The 23,896-nt window shown below is 34.4% G+C and overlaps 3 protein-coding genes and 1 long non-coding RNA gene across 11 annotated transcripts; 1 reads left to right on the top strand and 3 right to left on the bottom strand.

Annotated features, from left to right (window-relative positions):
• Positions 1-7,681: 7,681 nt before the first annotated feature.
• Positions 7,682-8,568, bottom strand: LOC112327953 (uncharacterized). The gene is made up of 2 exons (XR_002982479.2): positions 8,285-8,568; positions 7,682-8,143 (listed from the first exon to the last, which is right to left on the bottom strand). It is a non-coding gene; the product is annotated as an uncharacterized LOC112327953 (long non-coding RNA).
• A 3,422-nt stretch (positions 8,569-11,990) lies between these two features.
• On the bottom strand, positions 11,991-14,195 carry LOC7497583 (UDP-galactose/UDP-glucose transporter 3). Its single transcript, XM_002308225.4, has 6 exons — positions 14,001-14,195; positions 13,819-13,916; positions 13,551-13,727; positions 13,353-13,456; positions 13,142-13,263; positions 11,991-12,589 (listed from the first exon to the last, which is right to left on the bottom strand). Exons 1-6 carry the CDS (start codon positions 14,117-14,119, stop codon positions 12,181-12,183), a joined length of 1,029 nt encoding a protein of 342 aa, XP_002308261.4. The 5' UTR covers positions 14,120-14,195; the 3' UTR covers positions 11,991-12,180.
• Positions 14,196-14,850: 655 nt separating this feature from the next.
• On the bottom strand, positions 14,851-20,303 carry LOC7484639 (uncharacterized). Of its 7 annotated transcripts, XM_024602710.2 has the most exons (15): positions 20,049-20,297; positions 19,608-19,896; positions 18,983-19,000; positions 18,775-18,837; positions 18,583-18,645; positions 18,377-18,439; positions 18,186-18,248; positions 17,952-18,014; positions 17,810-17,872; positions 17,479-17,541; positions 17,239-17,301; positions 16,386-16,445; positions 16,023-16,160; positions 15,739-15,834; positions 14,851-15,467 (listed from the first exon to the last, which is right to left on the bottom strand). In XM_024602710.2, exons 2-15 carry the CDS (start codon positions 19,854-19,856, stop codon positions 15,069-15,071), a joined length of 1,464 nt encoding a protein of 487 aa, XP_024458478.2. In that variant the 5' UTR covers positions 19,857-19,896; positions 20,049-20,297; the 3' UTR covers positions 14,851-15,068. The 7 variants fall into 7 exon arrangements, with proteins under 7 accessions (XP_024458478.2, XP_024458483.2, XP_052310218.1 ...); XM_024602715.2 differs by lacking the exon at positions 15,739-15,834 and having other exon boundaries at positions 18,377-18,466; positions 20,049-20,303; XM_052454258.1 differs by lacking the exon at positions 17,479-17,541 and having other exon boundaries at positions 18,377-18,466; positions 20,049-20,300.
• Positions 20,304-21,424: 1,121 nt separating this feature from the next.
• On the top strand, positions 21,425-23,493 carry LOC7484638 (ubiquitin-conjugating enzyme E2 28). 2 transcript variants are annotated; one of them, XM_002309158.4, is made up of 5 exons: positions 21,425-21,642; positions 21,723-21,815; positions 22,022-22,149; positions 22,286-22,390; positions 23,155-23,493. In XM_002309158.4, exons 2-5 carry the CDS (start codon positions 21,746-21,748, stop codon positions 23,296-23,298), a joined length of 447 nt encoding a protein of 148 aa, XP_002309194.3. In that variant the 5' UTR covers positions 21,425-21,642; positions 21,723-21,745; the 3' UTR covers positions 23,299-23,493. The 2 variants fall into 2 exon arrangements, with proteins under 2 accessions (XP_002309194.3, XP_024458274.1); XM_024602506.2 differs by having other exon boundaries at positions 21,486-21,642; positions 21,732-21,815.
• Positions 23,494-23,896: the final 403 nt, after the last annotated feature.

Here is a 23,896-nt window from a genome sequence, read left to right as displayed (position 1 = left end):
TGACACCAATAATAGAGAGTTTCGTCGTCAAAAAGTTGTCAAACCGATGATTTTATCTCTCCTAGCTGTTTTTAGATTACCTTTTCTCTCCTCTCTCAAAGCCAAGGAACAAAAAATAAAATGAACTTTTAAGTCAAAATAAAAATTATCGAGAATTTGAGATTAGACATGTATTTTCTCTGTGTTTTATATTTCAGTCCTATTTCTTTTAATCAGGTAGTTGTGCTATAATCTCAAAATCAATTTAATCTAATTAGGTTATACAAAGGATTAAATTGAAAGAAAAACTTTGAAAATGGAATTTTTTTGGCAGCTGGGCTATACCCCAAATCTTTTAGTATAAATGTAATAACTAGATAGGTGGCATGAACTCTTTCCAACGCTAAAAAAAAATATTTAGGTGATGATAATCCAAGAAAACCCAGGTTAAATTTACTAAAATATGACTCAAGATATGAGACCGAAACAACCCGCAGAAAGGAAAGTGAAAAGAATTGTAAAGTTCAAGGCTTAATAACATAATGTCAAAGATGAAAACCGAAAAAATATCTTCAAAAAATATTATGCTGAAGAAGAAAACCCGAGTCAACTCGGGCTAACTTGATGAACCCATTACCCGTGATATGAGATCAGGATAAAAAAAAGAATTTCAAAGAAGGACCTAATAAAAAAGACCAAAGTTCATTAAAAAAACGTTAAAAAAAACTGAGCCGACCCGAGTTAACTTTACCAACCCGCTCTCGGAATAACCAAACAGAAAGAACAGTGAAAAAAATGACAAAGTTTGAGGGCAAATAATTTAATGCAAAATGATGAAACTAAAAAAAAAGTTATAAAAAATTAAGGGGAAAAAAAGTTGAGTCAACCCGGGCCAACTCGACTAACCCACTACTCGTGACATGAGGTTGAAATAAAAAAATTAGACTTTTAAAAGAAGGACCTAACAAGAAAGACTGAAGTTAAATAAAAAACATTCAGAAAGAAAATGCAAGTTAACCCAAGTTAGCTTGACCAACCTACTATCGGAATAATGAAACAAAAAGAAAAGACAAAAAATGACAAGCTCAAGGGCAAATAATTTAATGCAAAATGATGAAATAAAAAAAAACCATAAAAAATCAGGGATAAAAAACCCGAGTCAACCTGAGTTAATTCCACTAATCTGCCACTAGCGACATGAGATCGAGATTAAAAAAAATGACTTCCAAAAGAAGGACATAGAAAAAAAGATCGAAGTTAAATAAAAAAACATTGTGTAAGAAAATACAAGTTAACCTAGTTTAACTTGACTAATTCACACTCGAGATGACCCAACAAAAAAAAAAAGTAAAAAAATCACATAGCTCAAGAGCCAATAATTTAACATCAAATAATGAAATTGTAAAAAAAAAAACAAAATTCATAAAAAAAATTGAGAAAAAAAATCCGAGTCAACCATGGTCAACCTAACTAACTTATTACCCGGAAAATAAGACCAAGATAACTTAACAAAAATAAAAGTGGAACAAACAATGAAGCCGAGGATTTCCTTGTTGGAAGGCAATCACAAAAATAACAACGTAAAATATCAAACCGTAAAAGTAAAACAATTTAAAACCCAAATAATGCAAACCAAATATGGTATAAAAATATATAAAAAAGAAAATAATTAGGGGCTAAATTGAAAAAAAAACTAAGAAAATGATATAAAAAAGTAATAAAAAAATAAGGACTAAAAATGGGTAAAAAAATAAAATGAAATTAAATTCTGCGATACAAAATTGAAGAAAAGATAAATCAAGAAAATGATAAGAATATAGTAAAAAGAATGAAAACAAAAAATGGATTAAAAAAATAAATGCAATACAATAGTAAGGGATGAAATTGAAAACAAATAATAATCAAGAAAAGGATAAAGTACAGAAATAAAGCAATCAAAAGTAAAAAAATCAAATTGAATAAAATGCCTCGTGATGAAATAAAAAAAACTTCAAAAAGCATTAAAAGCCAAATAAACAGTAATCAAAAGAAGGAGAGCCAAAATCGATAAAACTATAAATTGGAGGACACAATTGTTTTTTGGAAGGTCAGATGTGAATTTCAAAGGCATGAGAGAGAAAGAAAAAAACTCCACTGCAGCTCAACCATACCTCATTCGTGAGCACATGCCACACCGCCGAAAAAAGGACGACTAACAGCTCCTAATGCCTCCACGAAAGCAAGATTTTGGTAACTTGACGGGCCTTCACCCGCCACCTAAATGGTGTGGGGGTTGTCACGCTCTAACCACATGCTTCAACAGTTTTTTTTTAAAATAATATTTAATAATTAAAAGTTATCAAACAACCCCTAACTAAATTGGAAAATAACAAAAAAATCATAAGAAAAGGACTAAAACACCCTTGAAACTAAATTTTTGTTTTTGGATTCTAAGGATAGTCTTGACATCTCACTGTTTTAAAAAAATGAAAAAGACGAGAAGCTTCTTTGTGCATGTTTATTTTTTTCCCCTCTAAAGGGCATGACCGTAACTTTCATGTACTTTTTTTTATGAAGACCAAAAAGCCCCTCACCAAAAACTTATTTTTTTTTTGTTTTTAGAGTAAAATAGTTATTTTACTATTTGAAAAAAATATTCTAATCAATTTGTTCCTAATCAATTTTACAATGACTAATGATATTCTCGAAAAGAAAAATCTACCCAAATAACAGGCCAAATCAGTTTTTTTTGAAGGGAAAAAATATATTTACACTGCTCCAATGAAAAGAAATTTGTATCCATAACCAAACCACAGTAAATCCCTGATGTCTTTTATTTTATTTTTTTGTAATTTTGTTTTTATGTGATAAGAACCTAGGCAGGGCTTGTATATTTATAGCTTCGACGAAGCATTGATGGAGTAGATCCAGAATACGAAGTATACGAAGAACATGCCATACAAGTGGGCTAGGCTTTGCAGAACCTAAAGCCAGCAGTAGTCTATTACAAATACATCAAATTAAAAAACTTAAAATGTTACAAGGTGTTGTTACTAATTGTTCATTAATTTTAACCAATTTAAAAATTATATATATTTTTTAAAATACAAATAAATCAATTCTATTTCATGTAAAATATTAATCTGAAAATATAATAACAATAATTTTTGTATTTAGAATAACCTAGATATTAACATGAAATTGTTCATAAAAATTATTGAAAATATAATACAATAATTTTTTAATTATTTTATTCTATCAATGATTCTGTGATATTTACCGATTAAAATTAAAATTATTCTGTCATCATCATAATTGAGAATTGTCAATCAAAATATTTTGTCACTATAATCATCTGAAATTACTAATGAGAAAATTCTAGTCGGTACTTCTATTAGTTTTAGACAATTTTAGTGCACCTTTGAAGAGTACCGAATGCATGGATATGATGTAAGTGAATAGTTTAGTGGAAAATGCATAAACAATATATAATTTTTATTCTAACATAATCAATACGAAAAATTAATAGCTTAATCATTCATTAAAAAAATAGTTTAAGATTTTCAATTGTCAACCTTAAGATTCTTATCAGATTATTGAGTACCAATTATTCCATGAATGGAGGACTCCACAATAGCTTAAGATTCTTGTCAAAAGAAAGGTTGGCTCCTGTCTTATCTTCGTTATTTCTGCCTTCATTTTAAGTAAAAACTAAGTGGTTGTAGGTAGTCGAGCAACCATAGAATGGAGGACTCCACAATCTGCAATTCCTGGCTAGAGAGACAGAAAGTTGCTTAGTATATGTAACCCTCGATGGAGAAGGGCTAGTAATGTTAATTTTGGTTTTATAGCATTCTCTATGATTGTAGTTGAAGGTTCTTAAATTGCAGTCAGATAATGATGACTTGGAAATGCTGTGAAATCATGGTATCCAAATGTAGAACCGTCTGCTGCAATTATCAAAGATGGGATGCAAAAATATGCTGTGAATTGTGTGTTCTAAACCAGACATTGCTTACCTGCAGTGATGTTTTGGCAGAAACAACGAGAAGAGTCTACTCTGGCCTTTGCATCTTTTTGGGGGGTTGGACGTTTCAATCTAGAAATTCTTCTTGCTTAAGTTATCTTAGGAGGTTCTCACTAATAAAGGTAATGGATGGTTCTTAATACATCCTTTGCATGATAAGACTTATCAGATTTTTGCAGCTTCGAATCTCCTTGGTGCACAAATGAATCGCAAAAGCAGAATGTGTTGACAGCTTATCAGTGTCATAATATATATACTAGCTAGCTAGGAAAGAAAATAGGAAGAAGATAATTCACCCGTAAGGACGAGTTGACAGAATTGCTTGTTCGCTGAGCTTGTAAACATCAAATGACACCAGGAGTTCCCCCAAACACTTCAGTAGGAATGATAATACTCTTTCATTTGATCGGAAATTCCCAGTGAAGTGCTCAGAGGAACTCTAGGGGACACTTGATATATGGTATGCTATGCTATGCCGATCCTTCTTGTTTTAGTGTATGCATGGAATGGTCATCAGCCTTAATATTTATAGGAGCTATTTTGTGCAGCAGCTAGCAAGTACGTGGAGAACCTGGACGCAAAAATGGGCTAAATGGTGTGAGCAAGAGAACAATATCATGCGACTCTTTTCTATTCTATGATCTCTTTCCAGCCTTTCCTTTCTAGATTATCTAGCTATATCAAGGTAATCTTATTAGATTCTAGGACCATATTAAAAAAATCTAAAAGAATTGTTGAATTCAGGGCAGCTCCCCTCATAGATTCGCTGAAACAATAATATATTTTTTGGTTCTTTATTTTTTTATTTAAACCTTTAACATTGTGTTTATTAAAAATCAATTTTTATAATTTATTTGTTTCTCATGCATATTTTTTACACCAATTTTTTTTAATCCAACTCGTGGAGAAGCGTGAAACACGTGACTAGTGTATTCTTTATACTAAAATGTGATCACAAAAAAGGTTTTATTCTTTTGGCACCAAATTGATAAGTACCCCTTTGAAGCATCTGTAATTAACATTGCTCTCGTTTTTGCTTATTATTGGTCACTTGGTATGAAAATGGAGCCTCCTAACAAGGATAGCTTTTTCCTGTCTTTGGCTTTCTGCATCGAAGCATATAACATGAATCTAGACGGAACTGTGAGCAACATTGAAGGTACAGAATAATTTCCCTTTTCCCATTCTGATCTCTATCCAACCTTTAATTTCCTTTTCAGCTTCTGCAGAATCTAGCAATTGCAGTTGAACATGAAGATTTTCCTTGAAAGTTTGCAAAAGTTAGAAAGATACAAGTCAGGGTATTTACAAAAGGTTGTAGGAAATTCATGGCCACTCATTCTCTCGCCTAAACAACGTTCACCCAGTCTGAATTCCGGCCAGGTTCAGTTCTATCATCTCTTTAATGTTCGGTCCCCTACTTTGACAGAATATATAAAGAAACCTTCAGCATATTACAGGCAGATGTTTTGTGTTGTGTAACAAAGAGCACGTCGATTGTCCCCTGGAGTTTCCCTGGCCACTTACTTGACACTGATTAACAACCAGAAGCTAACAGATTATGTCCAATTGTCACCATACTTCATAACTTGTTGAGCATGGCAAGTCCAGCCTATTCTTGCATTAAGCTGACATTTTCCATGGATTTTCACCACACTGGTACGTTGTTACCAATTTCGTGAGACAGTAGGAGCGTCAATTTATAAAACTGTACTTTAAGAATACTAACTGAACCAGTCAACCTGTCTTTGGAATTAACAAATAATAATTCTGGTAAATTATGAAAATTCATTCTACACCGAGAATTTTCATATCTTTAAAAAGAAGACGAAAGAGGTAGCTACATAAGAAACAATGGTTCTGCTAGCTCCTTTTATATAAATATAGTCCAAGTTGTCACTGCTAGTGCAGGTTTCAAGAAAATTCGAGCTTGAAGGAGCTATCTTCGAGCTCTTTAGTGGTTCTGAAGTGATAGAATATCAAAACATATAAATCAAAGGAGAGTATGCTGGAAAATCTTGCAGCAGCAGATAATACTATTATTGCAGTGAGTTTCCAATCTCTGTACACGTATACATACAATTATATTTATAGGAGAAACTAGATAGCTTGATTTGTTTTCAATCTCAAGACCTTATACTTGACAAAAAAGACAATGTGCTCAATTATAATACTAGGATAATAACATATATCAACAAGCAATCCGGCCATTCTTTCTTTCCAAATGGAGTGCAACAATGCAAGCATTCCAAGCAATACAAAGCAAAATAGCTTAAACATTCATCTTCTGCACCTTCTGAAAAGCCAAAGCCGACTCCACCAACCAACTTCCAGGTTGTCTATATTTTTTCATTGTTGGCAAACCTCTCAAAGTCTTAGCCACTAATCATGTTGTGATGTTAGCCCGCTACTATAATATATCTCAGTGATTTGGCATCAAGCATCAACCATTGTGTATGTATGGTATCGTCATTGCCTTGTCTAGAAAAGTTCAACAGCACAAGGATCAATAGAACCACCCTTGCTAGCATGACACGCAAAACAACACCAAGCTTAGTGATGTAGTCGGGCTGCGTTAACATGTGATTCTGAATTGTTAGATATGAGTTTGCCTCAGATAGCCTAGCAAGTGTATGTATTGACCAATGAGATAGGTTAAGGTTCAAGAGGAGGTCTAGTCTCGACATGCTAGAATAACGGTTCAAAAAGGTTATAACTTTAATTTGATCCGATTATTGGATCACCCTCAAATTTTTACAGTAGTTTCCGGAGGTTATTTTTCCAATAGTAGCGACTGTATCGCAACACGGACCATCGAATCTTTAGATATTGAAAATCTCATAGTGGCCCCTAGGTTTTGGCATTTTTTTATGTTTTTTTCTTATTTTTGGATTTCTTGCTTATTTTGGATTTTATGCTTCTTTTCTATGTAATTTTGGATTTTTGTTTTTGTTTTCTGGTTGAGGTAGGTTTCTGTTTATTTAAAGCTTTGTAAACCTCTTAGTGATGAGACTTCATCATTATTATTTTTAGATTTTTAGAGAGAATAAACTTGTAAATTTAGGGTTCACACCTGCCATTCTTTTAATGTTATGTATTCTTTGTTTAGTTGCTATCTACTGATGGTACTCCGTTACTCGCCTCCTTTCCCTCTTGTTAGAATTAAGAGTTTGAAATAGCTCAACAGTCATACTCGAATTTAATTCCATTAAATGCAAGTTTAACTTCTTACTACATTCTTGAAACATAATTTTTTATACTCGGAACAATCCCTCCAAGGACAAGAACAAACAAGAAAGTTTACACCTAGACAAACGTTTTCCATCTAGCTAAAGTTTTAGGTGAGGCTGAAAAGAAATTCAAGTGACAGATTTTCTGCAAAATCTGCCATACGTGTGATTTTCTAAGGAAGTCAGCTTTTATTTGGGTCTAAAGTGCATAAGATATTTGTATTGTCAAATACTTAATTACCTGGGACGTACCTACAGTGCTGTATTGTTTGAGAATCTACAGGTACAAGCTACGTACTGTACTAAAGGAAGGAAAATATTCACAGAATGAAATCAGATTTCGACAATATGCATGCATGACTTCTGCAATTGCAAAATCATATACTAGCCATTATGGTCTTCCTTGATTGCAGACAGTGATTTTGTATCTGGAAGATTCTGTTTCATATTTTGCATACTTGATTCATTAGCAAAGTGAAGATATTCTTAAAAATCTTGTCAAATATTGACTTGTAAAGGCTTTACATGTGAAAGTGATTTAGAGTAAAATATGTCAAAGCTGCTATGATGTTTCTTGACAAAGAGGGCAGTCTTGCTGGTTGCAGAAACGCTGGCAGAAGGGTTTTGGTTCTGCTGAGTTCTCATTTCAGCAGCCTGCACACTTGTCACTAAAATGGCCACAATCTTGGTAGGAAGATCCGAATCTCTCACAATTTGATGCGTTGGAAACTCGACACTCACATCTTTTAATGATACGTGGCTTGACTAGTAATTTGGTCTGGATACAAGTTATTTTACGTTTGAATTTGAAACTGAAATCAGGACCTGTAGTGAGCATTTGATTTCAGCTTTTTGTTGATTTCCTTGGGCTGAGCTCAGGTTCTTTTAAGCTCTGTTGGAAGCATTTAATCCAAATTCATTAATGCTCCTGCATCAATCGGAGGTTCTTAAATTTGTGTCAAATAATGATGACAGCAATTATAGTGAAAGCTGGAGTCAAAATATACAGCCTCAAAGATGGGATATGTACAAATATGTCATGAATTAAAAGAAAAAAGACATTGCCTACCAGTGATGTTGTTCTGAGACATACAATGGAAAGAGTTAACTCTAACCTGTGCACCATTTTGTGGGGTTTCAGTGTACAAGTTCTACTTGCTTAAGTTCTCGTAGTAACATGAAGCCAGATTTCTTGCTTTCTGAGCTTTTCATAATGAAATATTAACATCAAATGACACCAGGAGTTCCCCCAAACACTTCAGTAGGAATGATAATACTCTTTCATTTAATCGAAGATTCCCAATGAAGTGCTCAGAGGAACTCTAGGGGACACTTGATCTATGCTATGTTAGCTTACATGCTTAGTAAGGGTCATCGGCCACACTATTTATAGGAGCTGTTTTATGCAGCGGCTACCAAGAACTTAGTGCACCTGGACGCGACAGTGGGCTAAATGGATAGGAGATTGTGATTGAGAGAACAAGTCTGCTCTTTTCTATGATCTCTCTATTCACTCTTTCCTCTTCAATTTCTCTAGGAATCTCCTTTTCAGATTCTAGGAGTTTATACATATTACCCTAAAGTGTGACCCACTAAAGATTCTATTCTTTTATACACATTTGGACTTGCTGTAATTCTTGAAGCTATTATCTTCAAAAAGAAAACAAAAGATTATTTGGCTACCAAAAAAAAGAAAAACCTGTGATCACTCTCCACAAAAACCATTAGACGGACCAGGTTAAATATGGGAATTTTATGATTTCTCTCATCTTCAAATAGAGGCAAAGGCATGGTTTTTCAGAGACAGGCTCCATGCTTTATACAGAATGTGCAAATCCAGTTGAATTTGGCTCTCTTATTATTTTTTTTGTATGGAAAAGAAGATTTCTGTAAATGCTGAAACTCTGATTATTGTTTTTTTATATGTATGTCAAGATTTTATTTGAAAGTTAAACAATCTAATTGTTTCTTACTTTGTAGCTTAATATGGTGAAAATGGAGCCTCCTGACAAAGACTGCCATAAAATATGAATCTAAACAGAATTGTGGGCAACATGGAAGGAAGAGAATATTTCTTGTTCTTCCAATTTGATCTCTTTCCAACCTAAAGGTTTGCAGAATTTAATGTCCTTTTCAGCTTTGCAGAATTTCCCAGCATCAAATAAAGTTGAAATATCAATGTCAGGGTATGTATAAGATGCTCTCAGAAATTTATGTCCACTCACTCACTGATCTAACCAAGCAACATTCATTCAGTCCAAATTCTGACCAGGTTCAGTTCTACCGTGTCTTTATTTGTTTGGTCCCTACATGTTCATTGATCTAATTGTTGGATCCAGGATGTTTCATAGGCTCAATTCTGTAGAGGTTGAAGGTCGGGAAAGTCTTCAAATTAGACTTAAAAGATGTTGTTTGAGCCAATTTCTATATTTTTCTTTCCTTTTCAAATTTATAACACAACACAAACACATAAACAACATTCTAGTTTCTTTTTCCAATCTCTTCATCGTCCTTCTTCCCTTCTCTCTCTTTATCTCTTCTTAGTTTCGATCAAAAGTCAAAAATGCCTTCTCCACTCTTCAAGATACCCTCTCTTCAACACTTGTCTTTCAATGGTAAAACCCTATTCCTCTCTTCAAGCTATGCCAAATGGCTATCCAAATGATGCCCAATGGAACTCAAGAAGCCAGAGACACCCGCCCAATCCTCCTCATCAGTCTACCCCACAACCTGGAAACTACAATCACAATCAATGCATCCAAAATCAGCAGTACCCTCCTCCAAACCAATTTAATTATCCAAACAGGGGGTATCAGCTGATATAATGATGGCTCTGAGTATGGCATTTGGGGTGTGCTTGAAAAGAGGTGTGATAAATTGCAAGGTCAAAAATACAACAATCGTCAGAACAACGTTAGAGATTGCAGTTTTGCAGCCAGCCATGTAATTCACAGCTGATCAAGAAAATGAACTTGCAAGTAATGAACATGAGAGAAAAAAATCAAATGACACACTAAGGAGCTTCCCATGCCAATCTCAACCCAAAATGAGGATCAAAACATATACTAGTCAAACATTTATTTGGGCAATATTATATGCATCTATTCTAACTTAGGCTTCACATATTGTAAGCCGCCGCATTCGGAAGTCCGCATTTAGTTTTACTTACTTCAAGTGATTGGATTTTATGGCCGCTCAGGAAAATGAAATTCTTGTAGTTGATTTTTTATCACGTATGCAAAGCGCTCGATGAAGTAGCGAGGTTGATTTTGTATTGCAGACAAACTGTTTGATGAAATAATACTATGAAAATTTTAGTTTTTTTTTTTAATTTTTACAAAGTTGTAATATTAATTTGATGGCAAGTACAATTATTAATTTGATGAAAAAGTTGTAATATTGATATCATAAGGGTTTTTTAATCATTAATATTTGAATATAATAATAATCTTATAAATAATATGATTTTTTTGTTGATTTTTTTATTGTATATAAAGGAGGATACAAATTATTATCAACTTATTGGATGCAAACTATAATCTTCGAGATAAAGTAAGAAAATAATTAAACAAGAGTGATGATGATAATTTTCCTTAAATAAATTCAAAACTAACATGCTACTTGCAAGTTGCAACCAAGAGTGCAAAAGTAAAATGTTTCACATTATTTTCAGAAAATTATTAAATATATTATTTAGATTAGTGAAAATATTCATTTTTAAATAAAAAATATTTTTTTAATATTGACATCACTAGCAGTAAAATGTTCACCCTTTAAAGCACTTTAATTTTTTTTTTTTTTGATTTACGTGGGGTGTCCGGGCCAGCTTACGCGCACCACGACTATTCCCCACGGCCCACTGGACATCCTGCAAGCCCAGGAGCAGGTAAGGCACCGCGAGGGTGACAGGCGTGCACATAGAGGGTCGAACCCGGGACGGGGACGGAACAAGTCACACGATTGACCACAGCAGCTTTAATTTTTAACTCTTAGGTTAGCGACCCGTGTGCTCATGTTTTTTCTTGTTATTTTTCTAATTCTTTTCATTTCATCGCTCAAGTTTTATTATTTATTTTTGTTATATTTTTTTTTTATGTTATTCCAATCTCATAATCTAACCCGTAGCTTAGGCGGTTGGCTCAAGCAGCCTCGGGGTTTTTTTTAGTTTTGTGATTATTTTCAATTTTTTTATAAGTTTATCTCGGTCTCATGATTTCAGTTATGAGTTTTATAGACCTTTTTAATATAAGTTTTTTTTTAATTTTTTTTTGCATTTGATTTTTAAAGATATTATTCTTATTCGCCTATAATTTTTTTAATATAAAAATGAGCTTTATTTTTAGCTTTCTATGTATTTCAAGATTCTTGAACTTTTTTATTGTTTATTTCATTTATGTTTTAATTGTGTTGTATTGTTATTTACTATTTAGTTGGCATTGTCAATTTCAGTGTCGATTTAAGTTGTACTTATGATTTTATAGTTCGAGTTTATTTTATGTCGTGTTAAAAAAATATTTTTGACAACCTTACTAAATCATGAATTGTTTTTTAAAAAATCCTTGTTATTTAAACTGTTTTTCTTCTAAATGTTAATCTATAGTCAATACTTGTATATTTGTTTTTAGTAATTGTCACCAAATTACTAAAACCACATATCATCCATTTAAATAATATGCAACCCATCAGAGATCAACACATGAATTCCCGAAACGATTTTAGTTTTCCTAGAATTATTCAGATGAACACGTCCAAATATAAACAAGGTCAAGGCGACAGATTAAATCGTCCACGAAGGCGGCATTCAAAACTTCAACTCACTGCCTTGATAAAGTATCTATTCAATTACATTTTACAATTTCTACTAGTTCTGTGAATTTGAAACCGTTGATCTTTACGGATACAAAATGATGATTGAACAAATTAAAAGAAAAGAAGAGGTACATATAAAGTTCAAAACTGTTATAATCACAAAGGCTTTCTCTTCTTTTGCAGTTTCTGCAACTTTCTCCACTTGAGATAAATCTGATATGATAACCCAGAGAACACCATGACCACGCATCCCCATTGTTTTGCTGATAGGGGATTGCCGCTCAGCACCGAAGAAACCACAATGCTGACAAACTTGCGGGTTGTGGTAATGGTCGTGTTAGCTAGAGATCCAAAGCGGCTAATGGTTAGAAAGATAAAATTCTGACCCACAGCGCCACAAAGGCAGTAGAGAAAAATGTCCCATGCTGCTTCTGGATGGTGCTTGCAGAATTCGATTGCCTCATATCCAATCCCGTGTGGCCAGCCAAACATGTAGATCAGGTTGTATATTGTTCCCCACAAATTCATTCCCAGCATTATATCCCAAGCGCTTGTCTTTGGATACCTGATCAACCCAGAAAATTATTGAGAAATGAAGATATTTTGAGCAAAAATTAAAATGGATGCATGATATATCCCTGCAGCGAAAACAAATCTGGAGATATTTCTCCATTAATTATGCACATGAGGCTCATAGCAGCCCTAGTTTAATTACCTTCCGATTTCAGAAGGGACATCAATTGAGATTTATAAGAGATCGTTTGTGACAAAAGCCAAACTCTTGACCAAAAGAGTATCTCCTCCAGGAAATTATTCTAAAGCTACCAAAAACAAGAGAGACAGAGAGCGCTGAGGGCTGTGGAATATAGGACCAGCAAGAATAGAATTTCTGAGAAGTCAACAGATAAAGGACACCAGAGGACTCACTATAGGTGCAAGTTCTCTCCTGAATACTTCTAACTTGGCTAAGATTTTTGTGCATAACTGAATGTTTCTCCAACAGGTTGACTTTTAACCAAGTGTGACACTTTTAAGCTGTAATGCCATGATGACGATACGCAGCCAGAAGCTTAGAAATAGCCAAGAGGGTTAGAGATGAAGGTATATTTATACATACCTGGCTTTTAGTGAGTCCTGAGTAGCGTTAGTAAATCCATCAAATGCAAGGTTCAAGAAACAAAGGCCATATCCGAGGGGTGCATTTGGATGTGCTAGTTTATTGATGGTCTTCGAGCTAGTCTGAAATGATTCCAACCCCAAGCAACAAGTAAGAAGAATCATGTAATTAATAATAATAACGCAGCAGATGATATTTTACTTCTGGTCACCTTCATGAGAGCAAATGTGGATACTCCTCCAGCAACAAGGAAAGTGCAAAGATACTCAGGAAGGGTGTATCTTATACCATACACCAGACTACCCATCAACATCACTGCCACAAACCAAAACCATATCCCATCCATCACAGAGATATCCATTATCAAAACACCACAGCAACGTAGCTTGATGATAATCAACCGGCCTACCTGGTATCATTTTGGATGATTTTGCCAGGACCTGGGCAGGGTAACTGATATACTTTAGGGCTTCAATACCCAAGGCTGGCCCGATTGTATTTGTAATGCCAGGGCTCCAGTATGTCCACCACGGAGCACCCATGCTGCTGCTGCTGCTACCACTCCTCGTCGACCATATCTTTATCACTGTTTTTTATGTTATGTTCAATTTAATCATTTAATAGAATTAGCAATAGCATTGTGATTTAGAACCAAAAATAAAATAAAAATCACTTACTCATGTATGACCATATCAAGCAAACTACATTTTGCGCCAGATTTAGGAATGCTAGTTGCTCAAATCTCTTCCCATCTGAACCAAATCTCTTCGTCGATCTACATCAAATTATATTCAAATTTAAAGAATGCTATCAAATATATATATCACTAAATAAACACAACGTCAGAAAACGAACTTACAGAGTTTCTTGAAGAAGACCTTGATATATATAAGCCGACCAGATGCCGGCTACGCAAAATGCCAACACTAACACTCGCCGGAGGCTTCCACTTCCGCCGCCTCCTCCGTGTGCTTCCATTTCCGATTACGTGGCTTCCTCTTCTTTTTTTTTTTTTTCCTTCAGTGAGCAGGAAAACAAATTAGAAATAGAAACAGAGATCGCAAACGACAACGAATGAACAAACGAAAAGACTAACCTTTTTAATTTAACGGCCTCAACTAACGGCTACGTATATTTTCCACGTGTTTTTGTTTTATTGGTTTGGTGACTTCATCTCCCCTTTCTTTTTGGCTGCTGATACGGCGTCGCTTTCTTACAGTTTGGTGGGGTTTTTTTTTTAACTTTATTGAGCACTGTACTGCGAGCTTGATCTGAGTTAATTAAATCCGACGGCAGTGATTTCTTACAATTATTTACTTAGTGAACCAGTGCGCGGAGATTTTTTATTTTCCAGGGATGAGGTGGGGAGATATGATTGGCTGCACGAGTGTAAATTAGGAGAATGCGGAGCAAGTTTTCTGCAGAAGATAATCGACGCAACTTATTGAGCCATCAAGCCCAAGTGATGTTAACACTGCGATGTCGCTTAAGGTGCCTTCGTTATTTTAAAAAGCGGACACGTCATGCAAGAGCAGTCGATTTGTTATTTTGAAGTTGATTAGACTTTTTAAAATATTTTTATTTAAAAATATATTAAAATAATATATTTTTTAAATTTATTTTTAATATCAACACATCAAAAAAATTAAAAAAAAAATTAATTTATAAAATAATATATTTTAAAAACACAATTCACTCCCAGACACAACTTTAGTATAAACCAGAAAATAAATATACGTAAGTTTAGGACAAGAAAATGGTCTATCAACTCTGCAGTTAACATGTTCGGTGTGGTGATAATAGTAATAATAAAATAAATAAAAAAAGTAATGGCTCACACTTGCCCATCATAGAAAAATGAAAATGGACAAGAAGATGCATGGGAAGAACGAAACATCATATATCCTAGCCAGTGCCCTAATTTGAATCATCTGTTGACCAAGTCACCACCACTAACATATTTTGCAACAAATGATATTAACCGGAAAGGAGCTCCGATTAGTGGAGCATCCGTAAGGGGCACAGCACCACTCTTATAGACAGTCTCAGCAGCTTGCATCTCCAAATCCGGAACTTCATTATCATCCAATGGGATTTGCACAATTTCTCCAGAGCCAGCTTCTGAAGAGTATTGAACTACCACAGCAGGTTCCACTTCCAAGGACTCTAGCTTATGGCCCAATGCAGTCAGGTTTGCATTTGAATCAGCCATGGGATGAGTTCCATTGGCGAGTTCAGAATTTCTAACGATAACACCTCTTCCAGTTGCTGAAGAAAAACTAGCTGCTGTCCCTTGATGGTCAAGTTTAATGTACAACTCATTCACCTAAGAAGCAAATATAGAGTTAAATGATACCTGCTAACACATTCCACACAAGTGCATGCACACAAAAGCGAGCTCAAACCCACGCATTCACGTGCATTAACCTGACTAAAAGTTGGTGGATGCATAACATCAGTAAACACCCACTTAAAGACTATATACATAACGCCTTCTTAGGACCATTGGAATTAGTTAAAGGGGGGGGGGGGGGGGGGTTAGAAAACTATAAACATTGACAGGACAATCGAGGGATAGCAGAATAGCGGTTCATTACTTTCTCAACAAGGTCTGCATTTTCTGTGATCAATTTGTCTACCAGTGCACAAGCTGCTTCGATCTGGGAGTTCAATTCCTCCTTTTCAGCGCCAAGCTACATTAAACACCCACCTTTTCAATACGTTTAATCACAATTTATCATGGATGTGAACACAAGAGAGAACAAGGAATCTCAATGTAAGAATAAAATCGCACGCAGCAAAAAACTTTTAACAGCAAAAACTAATTGACATATGACCATAAATTTAACTTCCAAAAAGAGCTGGGTACAGGATGGCAAACCTTTCCGAGTTCTGATGTGTTAGCAAAGGAGACACTCGTATCAATGTTTTGAAGCTGTAACTTCAGGTTAGAGATGCTTTCCTTCAGTTGTTGGTTTTCTTTCACGAGACTATTCCTGGAATCTTCCAACTCCACCACCTGCCAGGCTTTGTTTTAATTTCCATACCAGAACACATACAAGGTTATGATGCAGAATGGCTGTGGGCTACACATACTACTCTCTAGGATAACCAAATCTACCAACCAATTAGCTTAAACATGACAGAGCTGATGCAAACCACATTTACAAACACAGTGAAGTTCAATAGGCTGTTGCAACAGAAGCGTTGATGTAACAATAACTACATGAATAAAACTATATACCTGCATTCGTAGTCTTGTGACGTCGATATTCATTCTAGCAATGGTTTCTTTGGTTGTATTCTGAGTAAGAACATTGATGCGCAAGTATATTAATGGTCATCTTTGATAATTCAATCTGATGACTATAAAAAGGATAAATACGAACTGTTACTGCAAGAGATAAATGCCACAACAATGCTAGAGTAATGGAACAACTTTAAAATATTTGTTCTATTTTTCTTGAAATTTTATTCATGGTATTCTTATTTAGAAGTTAATGAATATTATAGTTTACCATGACCTTAATATTTATTTAGTCAGAAACTGTACTGTATAAAACTTTATTCCATTTCCTGTAAGCATATAGATAATTGATCTACATGGTTTTATTCTTCCTCCTCTCTTTTTTGCTGCCTATAAAATAACGCACACATTATGTCTTATAGACATCATTTTGATGATTAAAGATTAAGAATTGAAACCAGTATCTCCTCCAATACAATTATTCTAGTTTTATCCCATTTCATTTGCTCTACTTCTCTACCCTCCCTCTCCTCCTCCCTAAATCCCTCTCCGTGTACAGCATCATTCTGCAAGAACCCTCCAACTCATTTCCAAGCTATGAATTGAAACCAGTTTATCCTCCAATACAAGTCTTCTAGTTTTCTCCTATTTTATTTCCTCTGCTTATCTACCCTTTCTTCCCTCCTCCCCTCCCTAAATCCCTCTCCTTGAAACACATCATTGTGCATGAACCCTCCCATTTTCAGCACCTAACCAATTTTTCTCTCTTTCAACCAAACAAATTCTTGTGAGAAGGAAAAAAAGAACATGGGAAAAAGCAAACACAACGCACATAACAAAAGGTGATTACCTCTGATATGGTCCAAGAATCTTTATCACTCTCTAATAGTCTAATCTTTTCCCCTATGCTTGCCTGTGGAACATATCACAAAGTTATTCAATTATATTGATAAAATTTCAAAATAATAAATTATCAAGCACTATTTCTCATGAGCACACAAGAAAAGACCAAAAATGAAATGCATAATGCCAATCAGTGAAACAATTCTTGTTATGGTTTCACTGAAAGGCTGCGAGGCACGGAATATACAGCTTTTAAAACCAGAGCAGCCTTCTCATCCTGTAAGTGGTTAAGTTTCTCCCCAAAGCCAGCCTGCACGTGATATGATAAAAAGTTAACAGTGCATCTTATAGGCTGCATGCATGCAGCGTTAAAATGCTATGGTATGATGCTTATAATGAAAACATATAGCTGGCAATCTAGTGATAAGCTGGGTATGTCAAATTGCATATTAATATGCAACACAACGTTTTCCAACACTGGTTCCAAGGCTTATCATGTTAAAGAGAAATGCCCTTGAATGTGTTAAATGTTCCAAAAGAGAAAAGATTTATTTACAAGCCTATAAAACCAAAATTACCTCTTTCTGAAGCCAGAAATCTTTTTCACTCTGCAATTGTACAATTCTCTTCTCTAAATCAGCCTGCAAAACATCCATTTTAGGGCAGACAGTAAGAGCACATAAAGCATAAAATTAAGATTCAGCTGACTGTTTATACTACCTCTTTCTGCAGGTGGGAATCATTTTCAGTTTTCAATTGTTTGATTGTATCTTCAAAGGTAGCCTGTAAAATTATAGTCAGGTGACTTCCTCTTCCCAAAAATATCAAACAAACAGATTGGAACTTTAGTATCATGAATGAAAGAGAGGAGAAAAAAAAAACCATTTTCCTGTCTAAACATAACTCAAAACAAATTTCATCATCTATCTAATGATTAAAAAACATTTACGCTACCTCTTTTTGTATGCACAAATTGTTTACACTTCTTAATTGATTGATTGTATCTTCTAAGGATGCCTGCAAAAACACATTGCAAACAACGACAAGAGACTTAAATAATTAGGAAAAAGGTAGAAAAACCTAGCCTCGTGAAGTCCACAACAAATTAATCCATTCCATCCCACCATTGAATGCATTGATATTACCTCTTTCTGCGTGTGCAAAGCACTTTCATTCTGTAACTGCTTTACTGTCTCTTCTAAGGTAGCCTGTAAAATGCAGTAAGTTCCTTCATGCTTTGCATAAATGTCAAAACAAAGAAACCAATTTAATATTACAAGACAAAGTGTGTCAAGTAATTCAGATAATTTTTGTCAGGAACATTCCCACAGTTGGATTAAGTTCGTAGTACCTCTTTCTGTATGTGTGAATCATTTTCATCTCGTAATCGTTTGATTGTCTCTTCAAAGGTATCCTGTTAAATGCAGTACATTACTTCTTGCAAGAATTAAAACAAAAAAGAATAATTCAACATGACAACAGGAAGAGTGTCTTGTGCATGAGCACGTATGCACGTGATAATTCACAAAATATAATTCAGCACCTTTGTCCTTGTGAGTGAATCGGTTTCATTTTGTAAATGTTTGATTGTCTCTTGTAAAGCAGCCTGTACAAAAGAAATGAAACAAAGAATATATTTCGTCTTCAAAACTAATGTTAAAAACAAATATATGAGAATGTGTAACATAAATGATAGGGAGAAGAAAGAGGGAAGAAACAAGGGTGAAAAGCTAACTGATCGAATGCCTCACCTCTCTTTTCAGCCAGGGCTGCAAAACAGAATTTTAAAAAGGTGGGATCATCACCAGCAGTCAATCCTAAAGAAAATCTAAGTAGAAGTAGCAAAAAGAAGAATCTGAAAACATTTAGCAATTAAAAAATGGTCACAAGTACTATCCTATCTTCCCTTAACATGAGGAAAATGTAGACAAAAAGACGTGATAAAATACACTATAAACCATAATCTCAGAAGTTTTCGTTAAGGAATTCAAAAAATGCAACGTGTAAACTCCATTGTCAAATCTTGCCGCAGACAACTTAAGGAGAGCGTGGCAGAAGACAAAGCGCTTCTTGGGTTATCATTATTAATCAAAACGTAACTTAATTTATCAACAAAAGACACAAAAAGCTCACCCCTAACACATCAATAATCCAGTCATATCATCTGGCAGATTATTTTTCTCTTTCGTTTTCATTTCCATTTTTTATTACAAAATTAAGAGGCTAATGCTCCATTTATTTATTTATTTATTAATTAATTAACAAGAACCAATCGAACCCACATAAAACAAAACTCAATCATTACTTATGCGCGCGCGCGCGCACAAATTGGTTTTAAAATTTAAAAAAAAAGGAAAAAAAGAATTGAGCTCTTACAGAATGCGGTGCTGCTCCATTGGGTTTATCATAATGTCCATTAAAATCCTCTGCGTCCACGACATCACCATTTGAAGAAACCTCTATAACTTGATTATCATTAACATTATCATGATTTTGCCCATTACTATTATTATTAGTAGCAGCAGCAACCGACACGTCGTCTTCTGATGCTTTATTATTGTTGGTGTGGTTGTTCTGCTTGCTTTTCTTCTTCTTGTTTCTTTTCTTCTTCTTCTCTTCCTCCATTTTTAACCAACCTCTGAGATTCCCTTAAATTCACAAAAACCTGCAATCACATCCAAAAAGAAAATAATCACTGACCAATTAAATTAAATCTCACTTTGATTTTCTAGCTATTAGATCTGCATCAAGAAACAACGATATTTAAAATAAGAGAGTAAATTCCATATATTGGATGCATTGATCTCAAACACATACTGATGCACTAAAGAACTCCTCCTCCTCCTCCTCTTCTTCTTTAATTTAAATTCGAAACGTTTCTTTGCAAAGGAGAGTGAAAACCTCTCTTCTCCGTGCTGGTAACGGCTCCTTTTTCGTCGATTGAAAATAAGAAGAGAATAGATGTTGTGATCGTTGATAAAAGAGAGGTATTCAAATCAGGTGGCTGTGACTGTTGCTCTCCCTTATGCATCTAGTGGACCAGAGAGTAGGGGATTTCACCTTTCTTTATTTTCCGTTGATGAGGTGGCGTTATATAACTGGCTATATTAGAGGACGTGGGAGAATGTGTAACATGTTTCCGTGGAAGATAGATAACCGACACCATGACTTATCAAAGTGTTGACTTCTGAACCGTCATCCATGACCCTAATACCACGCCGTTTAAGGTGAATGACAAACTACAGAGATCCGATAGACGACTTGTCATTTAGTGAAAAATCAACAGTTGATTTAGAACAAAATAACAAGGGTCTGTTTGACACTCTAATTTGCTACAATATTTTTTGTTAAATTAAATTTAAAAATAATATGTTAAAAATACACACATATTAACACAAATTGTATTTTTGCTTCGTTTATCTCATAATCCTCTTTCTCTCCTCAAAAAAAAATTTTTGTCAGCACAATATCCTTTTTTTTTCTCTACTTGGTATCAATTATAATTTTATTAATCTTTCCTTTTCTTTTCTCCTGAATCTTACTCTTTTTTTTTTTTTCTCAACCAATTATGCATGAATAATGATTTTTTTTTGCAATGTACGTGGATCATGATTGATTAATACATAAATGGATATAAATTAAAAATAAGTAAAGATTAAAAGTAGTATTTAAAATTATATCTAATATATAGAAACAAAAAAATACAACAAGTATCTCTAAATTGTAATTTTTAATATGTTTTGTTTTGAATATATTGAATGGGAGGTAAAATAAAACAATTTTTATTAGAATATTTATACAAAAAAACATTCTTAACATTCGAAAAAATATTAATCGAAAAGAATTTTTTACATATATATATATTTTAAAAAAATTCAAAAAATATTTAATAAAAAATTAATATGAGTCTTTCTATATTGTTTTTTAAATGCCTATATTTTATGTTATTTTAAAATAAATATAAGGGTATTTATAACAAAAAAAACTGTATTAAAATAATTTTTAAATTAAAAATAAATAGTCAAAATTATTAATTCAATTTATTTCCAATGTATTTCAAATAATATAATTAAAGTTAATTCTATATTTTAATATTTTATTCTAAATATAAAAATTACAATATTTCAAACTTTTATTTTCAAACCTCCAAGCGGTGATTTCCACCTCATCACCGCCAAACAGACCCTAATACCAGAGCAAAACGTTATAAAAACAGAATCCGAAAACAGAAGCAGACCCTCCTCCTCCACCTCCGCCTCCGCCCTATCTCTGGGTGTAAGAAGAAAAAGAAATAAAAAGAAGAGGCCAGGGAGTGGGAAATCAGCGGTTGTGTTGGATCCACCGTTAATTCATTTCCAGATCGTCGATTCGTCGATTTCCCCCTTCCACAACCCCATCTTTTCATCTTCAGGTAATCATCCTTTGCCCTTTCTTTTTATATATTTTTCTTTGTTCTTGTTGTAACTGCGATTCTTTTCTGTTTTTATTAAGGGTGCATAGGAGGAGTAATAATAATGGCTTCAAAGCGTATTTTGAAGGAACTCAAGGATTTACAGAAGGATCCGCCTACTTCTTGCAGTGCAGGTGTGCAATAATTTTTTATTTCTGAAAAGCCCAGTTATTTAATCATTCTAATTTAAGCTAGATTTCAACTTCTTTCTGTCAACATTACTGTGCTTGGTCATGGCTTGGAGCCCACTTTGCTTGCAATTTTATTTTGTATTGAATGATCTGTTTCATGTGGAATGACTCAAATTTGGGGTTGATAATTTTTTTTTTCTGGGATATAGGCCCTGTAGCTGAAGATATGTTTCACTGGCAAGCAACAATAATGGGACCTGCTGATAGTCCATATGCAGGAGGGGTATTTCTAGTTACTATCCATTTTCCTCCTGATTATCCTTTCAAGCCCCCTAAGGTAATTTGTTTTGCAGTCAATGGTGCAATTTCCGATTTTGAGCCGTGTCTGTATGTGGTTGCATAAAGAGGCTTTGCTTTGTTTAATTGTGTGTGTTTTTTGGAGGGCAATTTTGTTTCTTTTTTTCCCCCTTCAGGTTGCATTTAGGACCAAGGTCTTTCATCCCAACATTAATAGTAATGGAAGCATTTGTCTTGATATTCTCAAAGAGCAATGGAGTCCTGCTCTTACCATCTCTAAGGTTTGATTTCATTCTATTGATTAATGCTGATAACATGTTAATATGCTATAGTTCTCGTTTTTACTTACCAGTAGCATGCCCTAGTAAAGTTTGTAGACTGTCATCGGTTTTAGGATGAATGGAGAACGGAAGAGTTTGATCGCATATTTTATGTAGCAATAGTTTAAGAATACAGTGGCATTCAAATCGCTCTTTTCCAAATTTAGCACTACTGATTATGTTTATTGCTAAGAGCCTTTTGTCTTCCATTGATTTTTTATCCTTTTGCATTGCCTGTTTGTTGCCTACAAAAGTTTTCCATCAAGAGTTAGAATGTTACTCTGAGATGACTAAGTGTCCTAAAATTAGCTTGCCAGTCTATGCTTGCATGTAGCAATGGGGTGTGTTTTGGCCTCCTGTTTATCAACATGAATGTCCTCCTGTAGTTTATGTTTCTTAGGATACAAAACATGAATTGGCTGTATGTTCCATAGATAAAGAACATGAGGGAAGCTCTCTGTTGCTGATGTTCAAACAGGGTTCTAGTTCCTTGAACTTGCTTTTTTATTTTTTATTTTTAAGAAGTTTTATCAATGTTGTCAAAGCAGAGTGGTTCAGTGGGTTGGGTGAGCACGAGGCTTTCAATTTCATTCTGAAACCAACACAAAAGTCTCTATACTTTTTTTCATGCTACCATAGTCTAAAAAAGATTTATTACTACTAATCATTGGATGCATAATCATATACTTATTGGAAGCATAATCATATACTTGGATGCACATCAGGTACTGCTCTCCATTTGCTCATTGCTGACTGATCCAAATCCTGATGATCCTCTTGTACCGGAGATTGCCCATATGTACAAGACTGACCGATCCAAATATGAAGCCACTGCTCGCAGCTGGACACAGAAGTATGCCATGGGCTGAGGTTATGGAGGCAATGTATAAATGGTTTATATTTATCGTAATATGTGTTGAAACATGGTCTGTTTTACTCTTTTGGTGTTGGTTTAAGGGTGGGTTTCAATTTCGGAAGAATGGATGACATTCCATGCACCTCCAAACAATGTTTTGGGGATTGCATGGAAAATAACTGAATGGAAAGTATGTTGTTTTGATCTAGACGTTCTTTCTTAACTGTTTAGCCTTTGGCTTGGCATTTCATCTTCATTTAATTGTCTTTATCTTGCCTTTCCTGCCCATTATAATAACTAGACAATTTTTTTGTATGTGTGAGTTTCATCTTTAGAGCATAGACATAGAAGGGTGCATTCCACTTCTATTTTCAACTTTGAAGATGTTGGTTGTTTCGATTTTATGTTCTTTAAGATCCAACTGTGGGAGTACGGAATCAAACTTTGCCATGATAGATCCAATCTCCTGACCTAATTTTGTAGGTACTGAAATTGAATTTTTAAGATATCTTGTAGGAGACGGTGAAGCCAGGAAAAGCTTAAACCACTCTAGGCTTGGGCCCTTTGCATGTTTAAACAGAACAAAAATGAGATTTCATTGTTATGGAGAT

Source organism: Populus trichocarpa, chromosome 6 (genome assembly GCF_000002775.5).
Source record: "Populus trichocarpa isolate Nisqually-1 chromosome 6, P.trichocarpa_v4.1, whole genome shotgun sequence".
In the NCBI taxonomy this organism is placed as follows: Eukaryota; Viridiplantae; Streptophyta; class Magnoliopsida; order Malpighiales; family Salicaceae; genus Populus; species Populus trichocarpa.
This window is presented reverse-complemented; position numbering and strand designations above follow the sequence as displayed.

What these genes read in the sequence shown, in the direction of transcription:
- LOC7497583 (XM_002308225.4), bottom strand. Translation starts at nt 14,119, where the DNA reads ATGGAAGCACACGGAGGAGGCGGCGGAAGTGGAAGCCTCCGGCGAGTG. An exon ending in CTTGATATGGTCATACATGA is followed by an intron (nt 13,728 to 13,818) that starts GTAAGTGATTTT and finishes CATAAAAAACAG; the next exon opens with TGATAAAGATATGGTCGACG. An exon ending in CAGGACTCACTAAAAGCCAG is followed by an intron (nt 12,590 to 13,141) that starts GTATGTATAAAT and finishes TGGGTTGATCAG; the next exon opens with GTATCCAAAGACAAGCGCTT.
- LOC7484639 (XM_024602709.2), bottom strand. Translation starts at nt 19,856, where the DNA reads ATGGAGGAAGAGAAGAAGAAGAAAAGAAACAAGAAGAAGAAAAGCAAG. An exon ending in ATGGAGCAGCACCGCATTCT is followed by an intron (nt 18,838 to 19,607) that starts GTAAGAGCTCAA and finishes TCTTTTGTACAG; the next exon opens with GCTGCTTTACAAGAGACAAT. An exon ending in ATTTGTGCATACAAAAAGAG is followed by an intron (nt 18,015 to 18,185) that starts GTAGCGTAAATG and finishes ATAATTTTACAG; the next exon opens with GCTACCTTTGAAGATACAAT.
- LOC7484638 (XM_002309158.4), top strand. Translation starts at nt 21,746, where the DNA reads ATGGCTTCAAAGCGTATTTTGAAGGAACTCAAGGATTTACAGAAGGAT. An exon ending in ATCCTTTCAAGCCCCCTAAG is followed by an intron (nt 22,150 to 22,285) that starts GTAATTTGTTTT and finishes TTCCCCCTTCAG; the next exon opens with GTTGCATTTAGGACCAAGGT. An exon ending in CTGCTCTTACCATCTCTAAG is followed by an intron (nt 22,391 to 23,154) that starts GTTTGATTTCAT and finishes GATGCACATCAG; the next exon opens with GTACTGCTCTCCATTTGCTC.